This window comes from Cuculus canorus, chromosome 7 (genome assembly GCF_017976375.1).
Source record: "Cuculus canorus isolate bCucCan1 chromosome 7, bCucCan1.pri, whole genome shotgun sequence".
Classification (NCBI taxonomy): domain Eukaryota; kingdom Metazoa; phylum Chordata; class Aves; order Cuculiformes; family Cuculidae; genus Cuculus; species Cuculus canorus.
In genome coordinates this window covers 8,900,437-8,923,971 of record NC_071407.1, presented here as the reverse complement: position 1 = coordinate 8,923,971, position 23,535 = coordinate 8,900,437, and the positions used below count along the sequence as shown (strand labels likewise).

Sequence of the window (23,535 nt, the reverse complement as noted above, 5' to 3'; positions counted from 1 at the left end):
CTTATCAAAAATCCTGCCTCTCTTGAAATTGAGGTCATAGAATTCTTTGGGTTGGAAGGGACTTTACAGGTCATCTGGTCCAGCCCCCGTGCAGGAACATGGGCATCTTTAACCCAATCGGTTGCTCAGAGCCCCATCCAACCTGACCTTGAATGTTTCCAGGAATGGGGCACCTACTACCTCCCTGAGCAACCCCTGCCAGTATTTCACCTCTTTCATTATAAAAAATGTCTTCCTTATATACAGTCTAAATCTACCCCCCTTTAGTTTAAAACCATTACTCCTTGTCCTGTTGCAACAGGCCCCTCCCCAGCTTTCCTGTAGTCCCTTTCAGTACTGAAAGCTTCTCTAAGGTCTCCCTGGAGCCTTCTCTTCTCCAGGCTAAACAACCCCAACTTTCTCAGCCTGTCCTCGTAGCAGAGATGCTCTGGCTCTTGGATCATTTTTGTGGCGTCCTCTGAACTTGTTCCAACAGTGGAAGAGAAAGAGTTGTTCCTGTTCAGGAGCACCTGTGCAGCTGTTCTGCTCTGCTCTGGAGCATCTCCTGCAGCTCTGCTTTGAGCTCCTTTTTGTTGGAGAGGAGATTTGTCCATATTGCTGTATTTTTACATTGAGGTCCTGGAGTGTGTCCAGAGAAGGGCAATGAAGCTGGTGAAGGGGCTGGAGAACACATCTGATGAGGAGCGGCTGAGGGAACTGGGGTTGTTTAGCCTGGAGAAGAGGAGGCTGAGGAGACTTTATCCCTGTCTACAACTACCTGAAAGGAGGTTGTAGTGAGGTCGGTGTTGGTCTCATGTCCCAAGTGACAGGTGATAGGACAAGAGGGAATGGCCTCAAGCTGCGCCAGGGCAGGTTCAGATTAGACATCAGGAAAAATCTCTTCACCGGAAGGGTTCTTGGGCACTGGAATACCTGTCCAGGGAGGTGATGGAGTCCCCACCCCGGAGGTATTTAAAAGCCGGGTGGATGAAGTGCTCAGGGATATGACTTGGTAGTGGACAGGGACAGTTGGACTCGATGATCTCAAAGGTCTTTCCCAGCCTAGCGAGTCTGTGATCTATTGAGACAACTATGGAGCTTGTTTGCCGGTTTGGGCGAATCCACCCCAGCGCCTCTGCCCCCCGGGCCGGCCCAGGCAGGACGCGGGGCACCTGGGCAGGTTCCCGTCCCGCCGCCGCTCGGCCCCCCCGCTGCCCCCTCCCCTCTCGCCGGGGCGGGGCGGGCGGCGGCCGATGGCGCTGGGGCTGGAGGAGGCGTTCGGGGCGGCGGGGCCGTTCGGCGCGGGGCAGCGGCGCCTGGCCGCGCTGCTGGTGCTGCTGCAGGTGAGAGGGCGGCCGGCGCTTCCCCCGGCTCCGGCTCGGCGGCTGGGTTGGTTTCTGCCCGGCACCTCGGCGTGCCCGCGGCTCGCTCCCGAGGCGCTTCGGAAACGGGTCGGGGGGAGGGGGGTTTGCCTTCTGCAGGTTGCTTCCCAAACTCCTTTCTCACCTCGGTGCTCTTTCGCCGCTTCACTTTCCGAAGTTTCATAGAACAGCGTAGGTTGGAAGGGACCTCAAAGCCCCTCCAGTTCCACCCCCTGCCGTGGGCAGGGACACCTCCCACTGGATCAGGAGCTCACAGCTGCTCACAGCCCCATCCAGCCTGGCCTTGGACACCTCCAGGGATGGGGCAGCCACAGCTTCCCTGGGCAACTGTACCAGTGCCTCACTACTCTCATCGTGAGGAAATTCTTCCTTATATCTAGCCTAAATCTGCCCCTCTCCAGTTTATACCCATTGCCCCTTATCCTATCCCCACAAGCCTTTGTAAACAACCCCTCTCCAGCTTTCTTGTAGCCCCTTCAGGTACTGGAAGGTCGCTATAAGTGTGCTCTGAGCTTTCTCTTCTCCAGGCTGAACAACCCCAACTCTCTCAGCCTGTCCTTGTATGGGAGCTGCTCCAGCCCTCGGATCATCCTTTTAGCCTCCTCTGGACCCGTTCCAACAGCTCCGTATCCTTCTTATATTGAGGATTACAGAACTGCACACAATACTCCAGATGAGGTCTCATAAAAGATGAATAGAGGGGCAAGAGAGGAACAGAGGGTTTGTGACCCATTTTCCTTATTTCTGTGCCCGTCTCCCACTTTTTGCAGTGTCTTTGAAGCTTCTGCTCAGTGGGAAGAAATGCAGTCCAACCACAGCAACCAGTGTTTCGGTGCTGTGTGGCTTTTAAAAGTCTCTTGTGCACAGTGGCATGCAGGGCACTGTCCTGAAATAGCACCCACACCCCCGTATGCAAACATTTATCTATTCCACTCACTTCCTTTCTGCAGAGCAGTCTGCATCCTATTAGCGCAGTTCCGTGTTTTCAGTTAAAATGCTGCTGTGAGGGAGGGAGATGGTGCTCATCACGGGGGCTTGTTTATAACTTCTTTCTCAAAGAAAGTTTGAGGTAAGCACGAGGTGAAACAGCACATTAAAACCAAGTCCAAACAAATCCACTACCCAAAGGCTTATAGAATGTCATATGCTGTAAGGGACCCACAAAGATTATCGAGTCCAACTCTTGTCCCTGCACAGGACAACCCCAACATTCTCACCATGTATCTGAGGGCATCGTCCAAATGCTTCTGTAATATTGTCAGGTTTGGTGCCATCACTGCTTCCTTGGGAAGCTGTTCCAGTGCTCCACCACCCTCTGAGGGAAGAACCTTTTCCTAATATCCAGCCTAACCCTCCCCTTGCACATCTTCCTGCCACTCCCTTGGGTCCTATCTTTGGTTGCCAAAGAGCAAAGATCTCTGCCTGCTCCTCCTCCTACCCTTGGGAGGAAGCTGTGGACCACGATGAGGGCTCCCCTCAGTCTCCTCCAGGCTGAATAGACGCAGTGACATCAGCTACTCCTCAGACGGTTTCCCCTCTAAACCTTTCACCAACTTAATGGGCTTCTCAGAACACTCTCCAGTAGCTTGATATGCTTTTTATACTGTGATGCTCAAAACTGCACGCGGTACACAAGGTGAGGCCGCACCAGTGCAGAGTAGAGGAGGACAGTCGCCTCCCTTGATCAGCTAGCGATGCAGTGCTTGATGCACCCCAGGACATGGTTGGACCTCTTGGCTGCCAGGGCACGCTGCTGGTTCATGTCCATGTTGGCTTGTGGCCTGGTGAAGGAAGCCTTTCTAGGTTAAAAACTTTGCCATCAGTGGTGATGTGCTGAAAGTCACTGGTGCTTGTATATGCTTAAGGATAAGGTTGTTTTATGTTAGAAAAAATCGCATGCAAACCCCAGAGGACATTCAGAACATCTTGAAGCCCATATTGATGGATAAATATTCTTATAAGGGAATCTATATGAAAATCTTTATTCCTACACATTCTAGTTGATCAGAGTAAGGTTTCATTCTCTGCCATGGAAAGAAGAAGCAGAGATGTTAAAAAATATAATCTCAGCTTTCTTTTTTTTGGACTTGTCACTACAGGTTATATTCTTCAAGTATAAGTAAGTGAAATTATTTTTTTTAATGAATAATCTTGGTTGAAGGGGTAGATATCAGCTGTGAAACTAATATGTTCTTAGTATCTTCCTTTCCTGTGCCGGACTATAAAACAGCAAGAGCAAATGGAACGAAACCTGAAAAACTTTCAACATCCCATAGAGGTCTTTTCCAACCTTAAATATCATCCAGTCCAACTGTCAGCCCAGCACCACCATGCCTACTAAACCATGTTCTAGAGTGCCATGTCTGCATGTTTTTTGTTAATATCTCCATGGCTGATGACTCCACCACCTCCCTGGGCAGCCTGTTCCAGTGCTTGACTACTCTTACAGTAAAGAAACTTTTGCTAGTATCTGATCTAAACCTCCCCTGGTGCAACTTGAGGCCGTTCCCTCTTGTCCTGTCACTTGTTACTTAGAAGATCTGAGACCAACACTGGCCTCACTACAACTTCTGATTGTCCTTCTGGATGAGATGCTCAGGGGCATGGTTTAGTGGTTGATAGGAACGGTTGGACTTCATGATCCTGGAGGTCTTTTCCAACCTAGTGATTCTGTGATTCAGTGATTCTTTTCAGCTAGTTGTAGAGAGCGATAAGGTCTCCTCTTAGCCTCCTTTTCTCTAAACTGAATGACCTCAGTCCCCTCAGCCGCTCCTCGTAAGACTTGTTCTGTAGACCCTTCACCAACTTTGTTGCCTTTCTTTCGACACGCTCCAGCTCCTCATTGTCTTGTAGGGAGAGGCCCAAAATAATGTGGCCTCACCAGCGCTGAGTACAGGGGGACGATCACAACCCTACTCCTGCTGGCCGCACTATTTCTGATACAAGCCAGGATGCCGTTGGCCTTCTTGGCCAGCACCTCCAGGTCCTTTTCTGCCAGGGGAAGAGATGAAGCTTTCACAGAAAGTGTGCCAGTATCTCTGAAGTTAGTACCTGCCTGCCTCGCTGATCACAGCTGGGGATTTAAACACAGCAGACTGATTGCATTTTGTTTGAGATGCTGAGTAAAGGGTGATTATTAATTGTTAGTTTAATGAAAAGCTTAAAGTATTCTATCAGTTCTTCTTCAGATAGTTTAGGGTAAATAGTTGTGTCTTATTTTAAGGTATACGTGGCTTGTCAGTCGATGCTTATTGTGCTTGTGGGAGCTGTGCCTGAGTATCATATAGACCAAGAAGGAATTCCAGCGAGCAGAGCGGAGCTTGCCAAGCATATCCACTTTGCAGACAACTTCACGTCTATAGTAACTGAGGCAAGTACTTCCGTCATGCCTAACCATTTCTTCTCTTGGGATTTATGCCTCTAGTGCAGGATGTGGTGGTTGTAAAAGCTAAGTGGGGCTTAGGGTAATGTTTTGCTTATGCTAGTAAAAATTATTGGCACCCACACATTTGACCATTTATTATTATTTTAAAATCTGAAACAATGTGATTAAATTACTAGGTTAGCTTTCCTACTCTAAATCTAATGTTTATTAATTTAGGTTAAACTTTCCTTTTCTTCCTTTGTTTTCAGTTTTCTTTACCTTCAGATGTTTTAGAAAGTCATTGCTAACAAGGGGTGATAATTTTATTACAGTTTATAACTCTGGAATTTGGGATTTACTCCTCCTAATGTCTGTTTTCTACCAAGAAAGGGTTCGGTTTGTCATGTCTGCACAATCTGCTGTGCGTGTAAGCTTTGCTATGAGTTGCAGTAGTTTCTCACAGAAGATACATCTTAAATGTTAAAACTAGTATGCAAATGAAACTCACACGCCACATGTCTGGGTATTTTAAATATGTGGTGAGAGCAGGAGATGGAACAGATTGAAGTTTGCTGAGTGGGACAGAAGCTTGACCCTTCATCCTCACGCCTTGTGAATTCCACGCAAAAGGCTGTGTTTGCTTTTTGCTGGTCCCTAGGCTGTAATCACTCAGGCAAGCAAGGGTGACCTAAGCACCGCTGCCAGTACCAGAAAAAAAGACTGCGTGGGTGGCTTGGCTGTAGTGTGAACTGTCAAGAGTTCTGCTAATTGGAATCTTGGAGCGTTGTCAGTAAACTTGTATAAGGCAGGTTATCACTTGGTGTAGCTGGTGCCAAATTTTTGCTTCCTTCCCATTATCCCAAATGTGACTGTGTAATGTTTCTCCTGGAAAAATGTAGTGCCTAGATGTAAGAAGGAATGATGCAATATTGAATCATATCCTCTGTCAGAAATAGATTTTCTTGATTTGCATATTTTCCAAGATCACCCTTCAGTTTCAAACTCTCAGCAGGAAGCGTGATATGGGGTAGTGCTTAATTTATAATCGTTAATCAGCAAATTTTAACCAATACTATGTTTTTAATTGTACAAGTCGGTGTCCCTGTTTCCAAAATATGTAGTAATTCTAAAGACTCATCAAAACAATTCTGTGTTCCCATTCATTTCAATAACCTTATTGTAAGATTTTAAAAATTATATTGTTAATAGTATTTTCCTGAAATCTTTAGATGCTGGCCAACTTTTTGATGCATGCTAGCAGTCTAGTAATTAAATCAAACTGCTGTGTGGATTTGAAGAGCTGAGAGGATGTCTGTTTTGGTGATAACAAAATTGGCAACATTTTTGTTGGCAAGCTGCAGTTAATTTTGACAAATATTTAACAAGTTCCTTTTATGCAAATAAAGTAGATAGACACATTCTTTTAAAAGTTATATTCTTCACAGGTTATTCTGTCAGACTTCTTAAGATATAACCATCTTCCAGGAGCTCACCAAGCAATGCAAGTAATAGTTTGCAAAGGCAATCTTCTCTCTTCTTGTGTCCAGGAAAAAGGAGACTGCTTTTGGAAAATTCATTTCCTTTGTTTTGGTGATGGAGCATAAACTGTAAATGTTTTCAGATCTATTCTGACTTGGCAGAGACCCTGTTCTGCTCTGAAGCTCAACAAAACTTCAGAGTAGTTCTTCAGTTCTGCTTCAATGACTAATCAGCGTAATTAATTTTGGCATAACTAAGACTTCGCAAATACTAGCTCAGGCTTGGTTTGTGGAAAATACAAGAACTGCTTCTTGGTCCGGCATCAACTCAGTCCCCTGTTTCATTTAGTAAGTAATGGTGCTTAGGAAGGTGAATTCAGGAACGTCTTACCTTTGGTGTAGAAATTCTCCTTTAACTTTGAGAAGTTAAGTTTTACAACCATATTTAGAAGCATAAATTTGTTTTGTCTCTTGTATCAGCCTGAAAAACTCTGTAGGTGAAAACTGGGAGTTTGGAGTTTGTGGAGTGCTAGCACAGAAAAGAAGAATTTATGCCAGCAGTGCTCCGTGCCTTGGAAGGCACATGCTGTGATATTTTTATACTTGAAGTTTCCTGAGGATTCATGCCCGAGAATATTGCATTATTGAAGTTTCCTTAGAAAGTTAAGAAAAACATAGGTTTTGGGGTGATATCTTTATCCAATGTAGTAAGGTAGAATGCTGCTGCACAGTTTTACCTTCCCAGCGTATCCAGAAGTCTCCCAACACTGGATACATTGAACTAAAGAAGCTGTTCTGTTAGCAGGTTAGATCTCGTCCTGCTCTAGTAACCTGTGTCTTGCAGGCTGCTGGGTGGGCAGGGCACAGGTAACTGGTGGGTTACGGGGTGGAAGGAGCCGTGTTGTCTTTGCCACTATGTGAGTTCAGACTGAATAAAAGCATATGTATCTTGAGATTGCTATAGTTAAAAGTCAGTAAATTCCTAATATTCTTTGGGGATTGGTATTAATTCAAGGCAGACACTTCAGGGCTGTGGTCCTAGAGTGTTGTACTAGATTTTGATCATGGGCCATTTACCGTAGGCTTTTTTTTTTTAACCTTCTACTTCTTAAAAAAAAAGCAAATGGGACTAGGATTCTTCTTCCTTTCCCCAAAGGACATAGTGCACATATCACTTAAGAAGTCAGCATGACAGTCATCTACTTTTCTGAAAGTACATTTTCTAGTAAATACCTTGGGAGTTATTTGAAATGCTCAAAAAATGGTTAAATATTCATTTGGCTAAAGCTTTGCATCGAATTAGTTAAATTATTTTCCTGGAAAATCACTTAGGATTTTATGATTTCCGTTCTTTCCCAAGTTCATGATGTCAGTGTTTGTAATCTCAACAATGCATTTCTGTGAGCGTTGATTCTCCTTGTTTGTAGCAGGAGGATCTGTGCAAACTGTCTGTGTGCCTTGCCCCACCAGGAAATAGTATAAGTTTCATTCCGATTTCAACCCACCGTCAGTTCATTTTCTTCTCTTCTGACAGTTTGTGATTATGGTGCCTCCGTTTAGCTTTTGGGTGAGGCAGAAAGTATATTCTATAGAGAAACCCATGATTTGTTTCTAACTTCTGTTTGATTATAAATGCACAATAAGCTCTTGAACTATCAATGAGTTGTCAGTAAGTAGGTCTTATAAAAGTGTCCCTTTATAAAACGACATTTTTCCATAACCTCTTCCTGCTTCTCTTCAACAATTCAACATGTGTATGAGGACGAAGGGCACTGGGGAGTACTCATGATTCAGGAAGCATAGTGGCACAGTGTTAACCCTCTGTGCACTGCAGTAGTGCACATCCTTTATTCTTGTTAATGCACAGTTTCTATTATCCATTCATTGGAATAGCTAAGCTTGTTCAGTGCTGAAATGGCTAAGCTGTTAACAATTCAGACTTTCCATGGTTTAATATCTTAAGATGCATTGTCAAAGCTTGGGAATTGGAGTGCAACTAATTACACTTATCCAATTGAAGGCTTATAATATATGATAATGAAATTTCTTGGAGAGGAGAAGGCAGAGATGCGAGTCTGTTAGAGAGGAAGAAAGTACCATTGGCTTACCCATCAAACTTAGAACAAGAAGGATAAAATGGCAAGAGAAGACTTTTGATAGATTTTATTATTTTTGAGGAAGCCAGTAACTTGGTATTAATACTGCTAACAATAAGGAGATTTTTTTTTTGACAGTGGTACCTAATTGAACAGGAAGCCTACAAAGTGAGTCTTGCATCATCCCTGTTTTTTGCTGGATTGCTTATTGGAAATATCACATTTGGCCCTTTGTCAGATAAACTGGGCAGGAAACCAGTGTATATCTCAGGTAAGATTGTTAAAAGGTTTTTCCTGAGCATACTACATGAATAACAGCATCTCTTTCTTTTCTGCCTGTGGGACGCGCTTGCCTGGAGGCTGCCCTTGGAATCATAGAATTGTTAGATTGGAAGGGAACTTAAAAATCGTCCAGTTCCAAATCCCCCGCCATGGGCAGGGACACCTGCCACCAGACCAGGATTGCTCAAGGCTCCATCCAACCTGGCCTTGAACCCCTCCAGGGATGGGGCAGGCACAACTTCCCTGGGCAGCCTGTGCCAGTGCCTCACCACTCTCATAGTGAAGAAAGTCCTCCTTATGTTCAGTCTAAATCTGCCACTCTCCAGTTTATACCCATTGCCTCTCCTATCACCACAAGCCTTTGTAAACAGTCCCTCCCCACCTTTCTTGCCCCTTCAGATACTGGAAGGCTTCTGTAAGGTCACCCTGGAGCCTTCTCTTCTCCAGGCTGAACAACCCCAACTCTCTCAGCCTGTCCTCATAGCAGAGGTGCTCTGTTGGGCCATTGTGTTGCATCAGTGTTAGGGCATCAACGATCAGCATAAATGTTTCTCTCAGTACAGTAGCACTAAAGTTCTTTAATATGAGTGTGCTGGGCAGCATAGTGATCACTGGAATATCAGTGGGAGATGAAAAGTAACTTGGTTTTGTTGTGACTATCGCTATTTGAGCATTGAGCACAGTGTTCCACACGTTGCTTGACCGTATTGTCTCCAATAAAAATCATTTGCTTTTTTGGGAGGGAGGGCTCAGGGAGAAGGATTTACCTAAACATCTTTAGAGTGGGTAACTCGCATCCCAGTGTTTTGTTTTCCAGCTGTGTTTGCAGCCAAAGAGTCTTTTGTTTACTGATAATGTTACCTCAAGGAAACTCATCTTTGGCATTGCAGACCTCAAGTGTGTGACTTGAACACGATCATAGATGTTCACATGGTATGACTTCAGAAATCCAAATATGAAGATTAGAGATGAGTACAGACTGCTCATTACAGTCTGTAATGAACTGTGCTCGCTGCCAGTCTTCTGAGTTCAAGCTGCATAACATAAGTAATAACTGCATTTTATTCTCTCTCTACAGGTCTATTTCTTGATGTTGTTTTGGGGTATGTCACAGCATTAGCTCCAAATTATGATATATTTGCAGTTTCACGTTTTTTTGTTGGAATTATGAATGGTGGAATGGCTCTTGTGTCTTTTGTCCTAACGCAAGAATATGTAGGAAAATCGTTTTGGTCATTTACAGGTGGGATTTGAGAATATTTAATCATTATTATTGTGCCATGTGTTGTTCTGTCTATCAATACCTTACATTTTAAATTCCTACATTTGTACCAACTAAAGTCAGTTTGTAGCAGAAGTCAGATGTGTGGTGTGATTCCAAGTTCTAAATTCTCTGGGAAAAAATACCTGAATAAGGAGGATGGGATTGAGTTTATTTGATAAATAGTAGACTTGAGGTTTTAAAACTGGTCCATTGATTCCTAAAACTTCCCGATTTCTACACTGCATTACATTAAAAAAAATACATAAATATTCTGGCAGATCCTGCCAGCTTCTGAACAATGCTGTGTGGTATCTTGGGAAGGTATTTGTAAAAGGGTTCTTTGAAGTTTCTCTGCACCACAAAATGACTTAGTGCCTGGATAGTGTTTTTTCCACTGCTGAATGTACTGACCATCCAGTATTTTTAAATGCCCTTTCACGTATGTTTCTACCAAGACTTAAAATAAATTTAACGCTTGCGTGTCAGTTTGTTGTGGAGCTGGAGTAGCTCAGGCTGTAATACTTTTTTGGCTTGTGCAGTGTGGCGAAAAACTTGGTCCAAACTCTGACTTGCTGTGGCTGTGAGTGCATTTCTCATTTCTTCAGTTACCCCATTCTACTATTTTTCTTGTTTCTTCTCTGGACTCCAGGGGATGTATGAAGCAGTTGTGGTTTAGTAATAGCTTTCCACTTCTTTTTCTTTTTTTTTTTTTAAGTACAGACTTCTCTTCTTCTCCCATGTTCACTTTTCTGACTCACGCCCTCTCTGTCTCCTGCCCCTCCTTTCCCTTTTCCTCTTGTCTCTTTCTACTTTTCCTGGTCTTCCTCCCTGCAGAGTCAGCCTCCTGAGGGACCGAAGAGACAGTTTGCTTCCTGCCGCTTGTCACTCCAGGTGCTTTCTTCTAGTTCTGCTCAGCTGTTGAGAAAGAGATGCTGAACTACTGATCAGAGGCTGAAGGAGAGGGACCTGCTGGATGCAGCCGGGCAGTGTTACAGAAGGTCTCCTAGGTGTGGGCTATGAGCTAGGCTTTGGGAGCGATAGCAGAGGTTTTCTGGGTTACTACAAGATCTCCTGTGTTAGACTCCAGAGGATTTGTTGTTAAGCTTTTGGAGTTCAAGTTGACTCTGATTTTTAACATTTCTATTATCCTTGTTCATCGGAAGGCTGCTGTAGTACACCTCTGCCTTGCAGCTTGTTATGTACTGAATTCAGTCCTTATATTTTTGTATCTTTCTTCCAATTTCTGTTCCAGTCTGCCACCTCTATTCAAGATTACCTGAACAGACCTAAATAAATCACTTTTAACACTTCCCCTTCCTATCCCCAGGTTATCTGTTTAGTCGATAGGTTCCTGTTCATTTCTTGCTGTCTCCTATGTACCATCCTTTGTTGTAGAAAGGGACACCACTCATGTTTTACGAAGTTATTCTTCGTTGGAATTACACAGTATACTCAAGCCAGATGGTTAATGAGTGCTGTAAAGATACTTCAAAGATTTTATTGCTATTTTATTTAGGTATATCACAGGCTAGGAATTTCAGATTTTTGCTTAATAATTTTTTTTTTCTTTTGTGAATGGTTTCTTTAGTCACATTTGTGGTCTTGTATTTTCAGGTTCATTAACTAACTTGACATTTGCGATTGGCATTGCTGCTTATGCTTTACTGGGCTACTGGATAAGGGAATGGCGCTACCTTGCCTTGGTATCAAATAGTCCAGGAGTCATCTTCCTTCTTCTTTCTTTGTAAGTGGTTCATGTGCACTACAATGATGAGAAAAATTATGCAGCAATTTAACAGTTACTTCTTTTTGTCATTGTTTAAGAGAGTGGTATGAACAAAGATGACACTTTTCTGTATGTTTTTGTGAACTGAGCAAGAGAAAAATCATAATGTGAAGGAAGAAGCAGTTTTAAATGAAGCAGAAGGTCAGAGTTACCCAGAAGACAAGCTTGTATTTCTACATGCTATTGCAGTTGTGGTGGCCAGCATTGCAAAGAGCAGCTGTGTGCCAGCTGTCCAATAAAACTCGATTACAAATCTGCTTGGGGAAGGGAAGACCTGCCAGAGGCCCTGAGCTGGAGCATCAGCCAGGAACACTGCCTTCTGCCAAGGAAGGGCTTCAACACTTCAGAAGTTTTGGAAGTGATCCTAGAGGCATTTTGGAGTTTCTTTTTATGAGACACATGCATGCAAGGGGAAATAGTGAAAGCACTTGGAATTGCCCTTTTAGCATGATGTGCTATGTATCTGCTTACTTTTGAGGTCCCTGGTGTGTGTTCCCAGCGCTGTTGTATATGATGCTCCTGTTTATAATTCCTACCTGGACATTATCATAAAAATGATTATGAAATGCATCAGTACTTAAGGAATTAAAAGGGCTAGCTTTGTCTGGCCTGTGTTGTTATAACATGTATACTTCTGATCACTAATTAAAGCTGTGGAAGAAATAAAAGTTGGTGTAGTAGGTTGTCTACACAATAATACAGGGAATGTCTGGCATACAGCATAGATAGAAACCATGGATGCCTCATCCCTGGAGGTGTTCAAGGCCAGGCTGGATGAGGCTTTGAGCAACCTGATCCAATGGGAGGTGTCCCTGCCCATGGCAGGGTGTTTGGAACTGGATGGGCTTTAAGGTCCCTTCCAACCCAAACCACTCCCTGATTCTATTTAATTTTTTTTAAAAAATCAATTATCCTTTTGATAGGTTTGCTCTTGCAATAAGTTCTGTTAAAGAATACACCAAAAAACCCACCCTTTTGTGGTAATCAAGGAAAACAGAGCCTCTAGGCTGAGGAAAGAAGTTTTGGATAATACATTTTCCTCTATGGTGTTCTGTTTCTGATGGAAGTAGAATTACTTCCCTCAAATACTAAAATACTGGGATCCTCTGAAGTAATCAAAAGATGTAGGCTGTATATCTCTGTTAAAGAGTACCGGAAGAAATAAAGGTTCAGTTAAAATTATTCCACTCTAGTTTATGGCTCATATAAAAGCTGCAGCACACTCTACAACCTGAAAAAATCAGGAATCATGAACTGAAGTTGCGGTAAGCAAGGATTTTCTGATTATACTTGTGAATGAGACATTTAAAACTTATGCAGGTGGTGATGAGCTGGTTCTGGAACCTAACAAGTAATTCCTCAGTGAGGTTTCTTTCCTCTTCACTCCAACTCAGAGTCCTGCCCATAATGGAGAAGCTTGAAATAAACTTTGTGAAAACAAATATTCATCCAGGCTGTTCAGATAACTGGGATTTGAGATGCTTCCTGGATAACACTGGGGTAGTGTTTCTTAAGAATTCAGTTCAGCAGAAGTCAAGATGTAGATTTAAACTCCTCTCATATGATGGAGTGCGTTGTCAAGCATCTCCCACATTCCTTCTGTAAGGCTAAGTGCAGTGTTATCAGAGTACATGCGAATTAATATGCGGAACAGTGTAAATAGAATGTCTGAATTTTGTAGTGGTACGTCTTTAAAAATGTCGATTTGCAAAATGGAAAGGTGACTTCAGTGCTTTGTTCATAGGCATGAACTTGTCATTGTTGATTTTCTGGTTTTTTTTCCTGTTAGTATGCTCCCAGAATCACCACGATGGCTGTATTCCCAAGGGAAAACAGCAGAAGCTGAAGATGTGTTGCAATATATTGCCCTTGGTAATGGAAAAGAGAGATTAAATCTAAAATTAAAACCATGTGCAGGAACGTCGAGAAATGATGAATCGACACCTGGTATCCTAAACTTAGTGAAACACCCAGTCCTTCGGTGGCGAACTGTCATTCTGATGTACATCTGGTATGTAATAATAAGAAGCTGAGATGCTGTCAATGAGTCAGATGTGAGGAAACTATCAAGATTTTTATCCTTTTAAGTAAATAGTAAATTTGTCAGTTAATGATGGCCGACAATAATAATCTAGAGTGATGTGTTGTAAAGTTGATGTTTCATTATTATTTCTGTTGAATTTTATTTTCAGTGTGTTACTTAAAAACTGCTTCAAAACCTACAGAGAAATAATCCAGTGAGAACATATTTGCATTGAGTGAAATGAGAAGCTGAAGCAGAAAGTACTGAGAGGATGTGTATTTGAACCTGTCTTAGTAAGAAAAGGACTACTTGGTTAGGCAACGATAGAGATCAAGAGTAAGAATAAGTGTTAAGAGCCCAAAAGCACATTACACAGGTTCAGTGGAGAAAAACTGTACGCAAGATAAAATGCAGATTGAATCACAGAATGTCCTGAGTTGGAAGGGTCCCACAAGGATCACCGAGTCCAACTGCTGTCACTGCACGGGACAACCCCAACATTCACACCATGTGTCTGAGGGCGTTGTCCAAATGCTTCTTGAATATTATCAGGCTTGGCACTGTGACTGCTTCCCTGGGAAGCTGTTCCAGTGCTCCACCACCCTCTGAGTGAAGAACCTTTTCCTACTATGCAATCTAAACCTCCTCTGGCACATCTTTGTGCCATTCCTTCCGGTCCTATCATTGATTGGCAGAGAGAAGAGATCAGTGCCTGGGTGCTATCTTGAAAAGTAGTACTACTTGGAAAAAAAAAAAAGAATTCTCTTTGTAGCATGTAACTCTACATAGCTTCTCCATAGCTTGGTATGATTGACCTTTTAAATACTTTCTTAGCCCTAAAGACTTGTTTTGTTAGTAATATATCTTTTATGGTTATTTTTAGGTATGTCTGCAGCTTCGTGTACTATGGACTAACTTTAAATGCTGGTGAATTAAGAGGAAACCTGTATTTAAATGTGGCTCTTTCTGGTCTTGTGGAAGTTCCAGCATTTCCTCTCTGCATGTTTTTTATTGAGAAACCCTGGTAAGAAAAGCTTACTTCCGAGTTTTCTGCATGTATTTGTAGTTAGCCTGGAAAAATATTAACATTTTTCTCAGTAAGATACTTCACTGTTCTTCTAAAACAGTGGATTCTTTGGGGATTTCCTCCAGTTGATATAGAAATGGGGCTCTGATTTTCTACATCTTCCATTTTATGTTTTGTTCATCTTTTGAATTGTTTAAGAGATGAGCTTCTCAATGATTGATGTTATTAAAAAAATTTTGATTTTTGTGGGGAAAAATGGGAGTAGCCTAGTTATTTAAGTATCTATAGCTTATAAGTCTTAACATATTTTATTCAGAATGACTAATTTTTCCATTATATGCCAACTGCAGTTGAAAGCAATTTTCAGTGGTGTTTATTCTTACTTGAACTTTTCAAAGAGAACTTTGAAGTGAGAGCCGTTTAGTTTTCATTAAGGTGTGAAGGATCCATGTCTGGTATTTTCATACTTTTCGGTGGGTACTTTTGCTGAAGGCTGAACAGTTTGGCAACCCAGAGCTACTCAGGGTTTCATGCAACCTTTGGTTTTACTATCTTTGTGACAATACTTCGGTGTCACGGATGTCAGTGGCAAAAATCCCATTTTCTTCAGTCAGATGAGGATGTCACCTTTTGGGTTTTTTGGGCAGTAAAAGAAGCTGTCAGCTCAGTCAAGCTCAAAAGCAAACCAACCAACCAGCCTTCACCTTGAGCCTAAGTCAAGGACATGTATTTAAACCACAAACTGCACAAGTTCTCTTCTACCTGTTTTTTTCCTTTTTAATTAGAAATATGCTTTTGGTGGCAGGACTTGCTCAGTACAGAGAAGAAAAGTCTGAGTTCTTGTTGCTGAAGTAGGTGGGTTCTTCTCAAGGCTACAAATACAGTAGCTAGAACTTGTCTAGAAGTAACAAAGCTTTTGTGGGAGGATTTAGGACACAGAACTAGGAAAATAATGGAAGATTTGAAGCAGTTAGCAAGGTACAATAGATATATAACTGTTATTAGTGCTGCTGTGTACTTTAGTTGGTATTGCGTAGACAAATGAAAAAATACTGAAAGACTTGATTTCCATCTTTGTCTGTCTGCGCTTGTCCTTCTAGGTCTGGAAGACGTAAAACTATGACATGTTTTTTGATATTTGCAGGATTTGCATGTATATTTACCATGTTTTTACCAACAAATGCTGGTAAGTATATCCTGCTGATGAAGTAGGTATTTGTTAAATTGGATAAAAACTGACCAAAAAACACTAAGTGTTCTGTGACCAAGTATGACAAGTTCATTTATACCTCTCTCTGTCTCTTCTGGGGCTGGTCAGGGTTAGGGGGTCTTGTTGATACTACTGTTAACTTCTTGCTGGCATAATTTGACCCTGTTAATTGATTTAAGTTGTCTGACTGCAGGCCCTTTGCTCTATGAAGGTCAAATCAAGCTATCACATTCTGTCTCAGTTATTGACACTGCATTAATTTATCACTTAAGCATTTTACCTTAAAATACTGATTTAATAGCCAGACTGCAGTGCAGTGTAATGTTGAGTTTGACTGGATCTTGACAGTGTGATATGCCAAGCTTAATTTTATATTTTTCTTTAGTGGCATGTAACATTTCTAGAAATTGGAAATGAGATTTTTCCAAATTAGAAGCTTAATTCATCATTAAAAAAACCCAGTCCACTGAATCTTAAAAAATATATATTTCATATATTCAAACTAGAAATGGAACTCAGAATTGCAACGTGGAAACCATACGGATGGCAAGAAGCTTGCTGCCTTTCTCAGTCTCATGCTGCATATTGCTGCACTATGCAGTTTTGAGGACAGTAACAGTGGAGTATCATCAAGTATATTTCTCATCTCAAAAGATTTGTTTTTTCTAACATTGTCAGTGACATTCACATATGTTCAGTTTTGTATTTTCACATTTCTATTTCAAGTACAGTTTTTCTATACTAATGTTTATTTTAGTTACTGAAAACTTATGTCTATGTGACACTAACAAATCAAGTGGCTGCCCTCTGCTTGTATTTTTCTTAATATTGCTTCAGTAGAAATGTTTTAGCTTTAACAGAGTTTTGACACAGCTGCACTAGTGATGCTACAAGGTAGTCTTCTATAGGTTGTGTTTATTCTTTACAGTTATAAATATTGTCAGGCATCCATTTCAAATTGATTTCAAAAAAGTCTCAGGAGGAAAAACACAGAAAGAGACAATATCCCATAATCCTATTTGCCATGCTTGTGTTAATTCAAGTCCCCAGACGTCTTGTTGCTCATTTTATTGAGACTGTTTCTTCCTTTGTTCCAACAAGTTCTTTTTGTTTCTTTTTATATATTTTAAAACAAAATGAAGGAAAAGCAGTAGTGACTAATCAGGATAGGGTAATAGTTCCTGAAGAGTCACTAAATTTCAGGAAATATTCTGCCTTTTCCAGTTGACTTTAATCCCATTAAAACGTCTTACTTTCCGCTGTGGTAAGAGTAAAGCTGGTTCTTGGCCCAGAGTGTTCTGTGTCAGTTAAGCAGAAAGAAATTCAGCTTCAAGCATGATGAAGATGAGTCACTTCACTGGATGAAATGAAGGTTGTTGCTTCTCTAATCTAGCCCTCCTGTTACTAAGCAGAACACTTTTTATGTTTGTGTAAGTCTGCATTCTTTGGAGGGATAAGAGCCTTGATTTTATTACAAGCGATTTAAGATTTTAATGAGGTATTGAGCACTTGCTTCTCATGTCTGTAACCTACACTTAATTTCTAAGTAACTCTGCTAACTTATGAATGAGAATCTTATCCAAGTCATCTTCCCTGTGGAATAAGACAAGAACATTTCAGTTGTTAAAGATGTATACTGAATTTGAGACTAAAAATCCTGCAATGTTTAAGCAAGAACTGATACATCCCTCAGCTCCCTCTTTCTTTATCGCTTAGAATTCGTCAGTTAATTTGTGCAAGTATCAGATTGGAAGATGGTTAGGAGTGGTAGTCAAGGGGGAGTGGAGCTGTAATATTCTTTTCTTTTAAAAGCTGCTGTAAAGCACAAACATGGCTCCAGCATTTACTATCAGCTTTAACTATAGCAAGGAAAGGAGACTTCTGGTCTAGGCACAACTAGATTTTACCTTTCATTTAGATTTATCTGCTTGTGCTGAATGCGTAATAACTCTTTGTGAATTTCATTGATCTACTTTCCAATGAAGAAAGGAAGAAAATTTGCAGTTCTTTACATCATTTGTCTCAGTTTCTGTTGATGTTGGGTGTTTCCTTTTGTCGAGAACTAACCTTTCTCGGTAGATATTTTTTCTGAAGTAAATTTAAAGACTCCTTTAGTTTCGAAAGTACCATTGGAGTGAACTTCTGCTTATGAAGATAACAACCGGAAGGTGAATCTACATTATACCACTGCAAATGCAACTCTTAACAGCACTGATGCATGAAAACTTCTAACTCCTGTTCTAGAAGCTCTTAACCATCAACACTGTTTGTATCTTTCTACCCATTTTATTTCCCTAGTTCAAAAGATCAGTTAGTAGATTATTCCACTGAAACTCAAATGCATGAATTTATGAAGAACTTACAACTTTGACTTTCACCAACGTTTGAAACAGTTGCCATGACTGTACAGTTTCAGACAGAATTGTGTGCAGACCATTGCTACTGGATGTTCGAGTGAAAGGGTGTTAGGCAAAATATGTGTTAAAGATGCTGCATAGATACGCTAGGCTGGACCTAGTGAATGACCTAGAAATGGTCACCGCAATCCTTGTAGGAGAAAGTGCATTCTTGCACAATGGCATTATATTTTATATATGTAAAGAAGACGATGGACTGTTCTGCAAGAATAGCTAAAAATATATTCTAAGATTCCGAGGAAAATATAATGACTATCTGGGCTTGCTTACACAAAGAAGCTGATGTGCAGTGAATTTCCAGTGTGCTTTTAATCCCACAGTAATTTCTCATGTGGCCAACCCTCATCCTCCCCTGAAGGAGAGAAAGAAGCTGGAGATGACAGTGCTCTTTAAATGCACTCCCAAGCTTCTGAGTGCTAATTTCTCTGTCTAGACATACTCTTCTGTCTTGATAGTAAACCCAAAATTTCCCAAGTGCAGTAATGCTAATTTTCTAGTATATGGATATGCAGTGTTCAATTTAAATTTCCCTGGGTGAAAACCAGCAAGTTTTAAAACACAGTGGAGAATTACAGATCTCTTCTTCATCATTTCATGTTTGGTTGATGGAAGGAAAGGGATGTCCTAGCATTCTGATGGTACCCAGCAGGGCTCTGAGGACTAGATTCACACCTCTGCATCTGGCACCTGTATTCAATATTCCAGTTTTTACTGAACAAAATGAGAACTTGGATGAAAATGTTACATCCGTTTTGTATGAATTACAGAAATAACTGAAAAAATACTTCACACTTAAATCAAGGATTTCAGTTTATGTACAAATGAATTTCTGCATCAGCTGAAATAGAATCTGACTTGATCAGATGAATAGAACTGAAAATATTTGAGGGCAAAATTAAAAGAAAAGTGATTGAGAAGCAATCAGATGTTCCCATTACTTAATCAACATCATTTGATCTAAACGGAAACATGCTGAACTCAGTTCTGAGGAAGAGAACCTGATATACAGCTAATGAGAGCATTAGTTCTTTTTTCATCCTTAAACAAATATGTTAGATTTTATTTTTATTAAAATGGTTGGTGCAAACAAAAATAAGTCAGGATAATGAAAGCCACGTTTCTTTTGGACATTAAAAGAACCACACTTCAGTTTAGCCAACTAAAGACTGTCTATTGGTAAACTGGGCTGCATTAGCATTTGTTCTTTCCAATCATGGAGCTACTGCATTTGAAGTCCCAGAAGGATGTCCTTGGGGAGCAAATAAGCCGTTGATGCAAATCAAGTTTTATGGTTTTAATCTAATGAATTAGTCAAGGGAGTTGTATTGTGTGTGCTCATCAAAAGATATAGTTGCCTTAGTAAGGTATTCTGACTTGCAGAGGTGGAAGGGTTATCCCTTCCTACTAACACTGTGATAGATTTACACTTTCCCTCCCCAAATGGGGCAGTTTTTCTTGCTCCTAAATATAATTTTATGTATATATTCTTAGGCTAGCTCCTGGAGTGGTTGGGAAGAGCTGAGGTAATTGCTTTTGTGCTTATACTTGAAAAACATATCGATGAAACATTGACTTTCATGACAGTCTCTTAAAGACGACTGGATGTTTTCAACATTGTGTAAAGAGAGTAAGAAAACAAAGTATTTATGCTTATAGCTTATTTTTCTCTTTCCTGAAAGGTCTGCTGCTCAGTCCCTCTTTGCTAGCTTTGTGTGGAAAAATGATGGTCAGCGCTGCTTTCAACATTGTGTATATTTATACATCTGAACTATACCCAACAGTGCTAAGGTAATTTTACAGAGCTTCTGGGTGAATTAAAATACTTTTTAAGCACAGAGATACTGATTTTGGGTGTACTTTAATGTTTATCTGTAATTATTTTTCCTGAAATATCAACATGAGTTCTTCCTGTAATTAAGGCAGCTTGCCAGAACTGGAAAGGGCTTCTCCCGTTAGTCACATGTTTTGCACCGATGCACTTTTCTGGGCTGTTTGTGGCCCAGATATAGTTTCCACCATATCCGAATCCAGAATAAAAATATGAAACCCAGCTTCTTACATTGCAATACTAGATGCCTTATTTCTCAATTGTAATATTGATTTTGGAAGTAAAATTATAGGCTGCAAAACCAAACATAATGACATGATAGAAGCATATGCTAACTTAATTATAAACATAGACTATATACAGCCTTTCTGTGTACTTATATCTCCCATATGATTATGTTTTTTTGCCTCCTGACAAACAAGTGCTTTTCTGTATCTTTTTTATTTAACTGAATATTCATAATGCAGCTAATTTTAATAGTTCCCACATGACAGTGATTTCCTTTACACCATTTAATTAATGAACAAGTGGTCTAAAACCTTAGTTTATTTATCATAGTTCTTACCCACACTTTGTAAGGTTAGTCTTCTGCTATCTCAAAGTAAACCTGAGATAGGGAAATATAATACCACGCAGTCTTCTTTTTCTCACCCCCATTGTGTTTCCATGTGGTTTTCTGAAAGCTACTCGAAGTAGATGTTCAGAGTTTGAGTCATCTTGCACGAGTTGCAGAAGAACAGCAACAACGAAACTACTGCAAGACCTGAGCCCTTCCTAGAGAGAGCAGGAAAGCTGAAAGCTGACATGGAGTGGGAAGGTGGTAGATGCATCCAGTAGCACTGTAGAGGTGGTTAGGATGGTGACATAAGTCGCTTGATTCAAGGAGACTGAGGACTTGAGGGAGCTGGGGGGATGTGGGTGACTGGCCTTGGATTGGCTTTTTTCTTTATTTTTTTTGAGGTTCACAAATTACCACATGTTGCAGAGGCGTAAAAGCTAGACTGGGAATGCAGTTTAGTGGTGAAACTTGTGAGGGTGGAGGTGGATTGACTGTTTCTGGATACTGAGCTTGTGAATCTTGGCACAGGTTTAGGTTTGATGTGCAAGTCCCAAGCACGCTGACTGACATTGGGTGTGGGGTTTGTTTACATTCTCCTTGTCTAAACTTTTCAGTTCTTTTTTTTTTATGTGGGTGGTTTTTGACTTTTTTTTTTTTGTTTTCCTGTCCCCTCTGGTTTTTCTGGAGTTCAGAATCAAGAGAATTAAATCTTAAAATCTTTCAATTTCTCAGCTTTTGCTTGTTTCACTGTGTTTTCATGTCATGGTGTCTTCTGAAGTCCCGTTGATGTTCAATGCCAAGAATGTGACACCTCATACCTACCAGGAATTACAGTAGTATCTCTGTGTTTGAAACTTAAGTATTACTGATTAAGAAGATTAAAAAAAAAAATCAAGTCAAATGCTGCTCAATTTGAGATTCTGCACTAATGTTCTGGCAAAAAAACGTAGGTTTTTATCAAAGATACAGACCGCCAGTGGAGAAAATGCAAGAATAAAGACAGTTAAAAAATTAGTAACTTTATTAGATGACTTCTGTTTAATAATATGGAAAACTGTTCCGTTACACCATATGAAAATTCCTTACATGTGACAATTTCTGCATTTAAAGTGCTTGATATCTCTCTGCTACTTTATTACAGATATTATAGTTTATGCAAGAAGAACAGTTATGGGAGAGTATTTAATTTAAAGCAAAGCATCAGCACCATCTGGTGGTCCTTGCAAAGCTTTGTAGTGATCCTGGTATTGTTCATATTGTAGAGCTGAGGCATGTGGTTGGATGAGACATGTACCATTCAAAGGGAGTGGAGAGGAGGTGGAGTAAAAGCTTTTTTTTCTTTTTTTCTTCCAGTTAGATGTCTTGCAGAAAAATTAAATATTTTCAGTATTACTGCTCCTTATTTAAAGCTACTTACTACTTTAAGCATGAGGGTTGAGGCCTTTTTGGGAATGTTGGGCAGGGCCCTCACAATACCCAGACTGGGTGGAATGTGCCGTTAACCTCTGATTTATGGTTGGACTCGATGATCTTAAAGGTCTTCTCTAACCTGAACGATTCTGTGATTTTGTGACTGTTAGGAATATTTTTTCAGTTAGCTGGTACGTGGAGTGATGGCAAATACACCTCATGCTGGACGTGGGGAGGTGTTGCAACCTGGAGAATATGTGATTTGAAAAGCTTTTTTCTTTTTTGATGTGTCTTTAAAATACCTGCTGGGGAACAACAACAAAAAGAAAGGTGGTCTTTGGGGACAAAATGTAATCATAGCTCTAGTAATGAAGATGTAAAACTAAACTCATTTTTTTTAATGAGAAAATGGTTGCAAAATGATGACATCCTTTGCATATGGTGGGTGAAATCAGAGTGGGGCCATTGGACTGGCTAGGATGGCTTTGGAAAGCTTATTTTCACAGTGGAGAAACTATTGTATTTTTTCTTAATGTCAGTGGTGGTAGATAAGTTTTACTTATTTAAAATACTTGCTCTTTTGACCTCTGGCTTTCTTTGCGAGTAACTCTCCATGATTCTTTCTGTTGAACAGCAGTCCTTGCTTAGTGCAACTTTAGAGCTGCCAGTGCCAGTAGCAGAGAAGCTTTTGCAGTTGTGCAGGGCTGCTTACCAGGCAGTGAGGGGCAGGTGCTGGGCAAGCAGTGCAGCCAGAGGAGTGCTGCATGGCATTTGCCAGGCAGTTGCAGTGGGTCCCATTGGCTTCAACAAAGTCCTGGGCTGATATGATTACCCTGCTTTGCAGAGCTGTTTTGGCTGGCATTGGCTCAGGGCTGTGCTCTGTGGGATAATAGAAGCATGTGCCATCAGCCCGATTTAGCAGGTCTTCTAATGAGCGTGGCAAAGCTGGGGCAGTGAGGTAAGACGGGCGGTGGGTGGTCAGCTGTTGACAGTGTAGCACCTCAAGAATACTTACCAATAGTTATTGGGTGATAATGCGTTCTTCCTCTTGAGTACCATCACGTTCTGCATAGCCCAAACTGTTGAATTCTGAATTAAAGGTATCCTGGAGTGTTTTAACAGCTGCTTTCATTTTGCATTTCATTGAAATGACACACTTTGCATGGAGGATAACATTTTACTCTGTTCCCTCTTAGCAGAAATAAAGAAGCCAGTAAACCTCTGGATATGGACTGGCTTAGAGTCTGTGGGAAGGATAGTTCTAAATGAATGGTTCACAAGCAAACTGGTGTCTCTCATCTAGTCAGGGATTTTTTTGACAGAGGAGGTGCTTAGCCTTGTCTTGTGGAGTTTGGGTTGATGCTGCCTCAATGCAAGGAAGTGTGGGTTACTATTTTGCTGTTCCCAAGAAGACTTGATGAAAGAAAAGG

The 23,535-nt window shown here is 40.9% G+C and overlaps 1 protein-coding gene across 1 annotated transcript in view; it reads left to right on the top strand.

Moving 5' to 3' along the window:
* The first annotated feature begins 1,225 nt into the window (after positions 1 to 1,225).
* LOC104054570 (solute carrier family 22 member 15-like) overlaps positions 1,226 to 23,535 on the top strand; it is a 28,313-nt gene continuing 6,003 nt past the window's right edge. Inside the window, exons 1-9 of the mRNA XM_054072120.1 lie at positions 1,226 to 1,322; positions 4,585 to 4,731; positions 8,438 to 8,570; positions 9,660 to 9,824; positions 11,460 to 11,589; positions 13,421 to 13,642; positions 14,538 to 14,678; positions 15,782 to 15,867; positions 19,988 to 20,096. Of these exons, the coding sequence (XP_053928095.1) occupies positions 1,233 to 1,322; positions 4,585 to 4,731; positions 8,438 to 8,570; positions 9,660 to 9,824; positions 11,460 to 11,589; positions 13,421 to 13,642; positions 14,538 to 14,678; positions 15,782 to 15,867; positions 19,988 to 20,096 (1,223 nt within the window). The 5' untranslated portion in view covers positions 1,226 to 1,232. The remainder of the gene's footprint in view (positions 1,323 to 4,584; positions 4,732 to 8,437; positions 8,571 to 9,659; positions 9,825 to 11,459; positions 11,590 to 13,420; positions 13,643 to 14,537; positions 14,679 to 15,781; positions 15,868 to 19,987; positions 20,097 to 23,535) is intronic.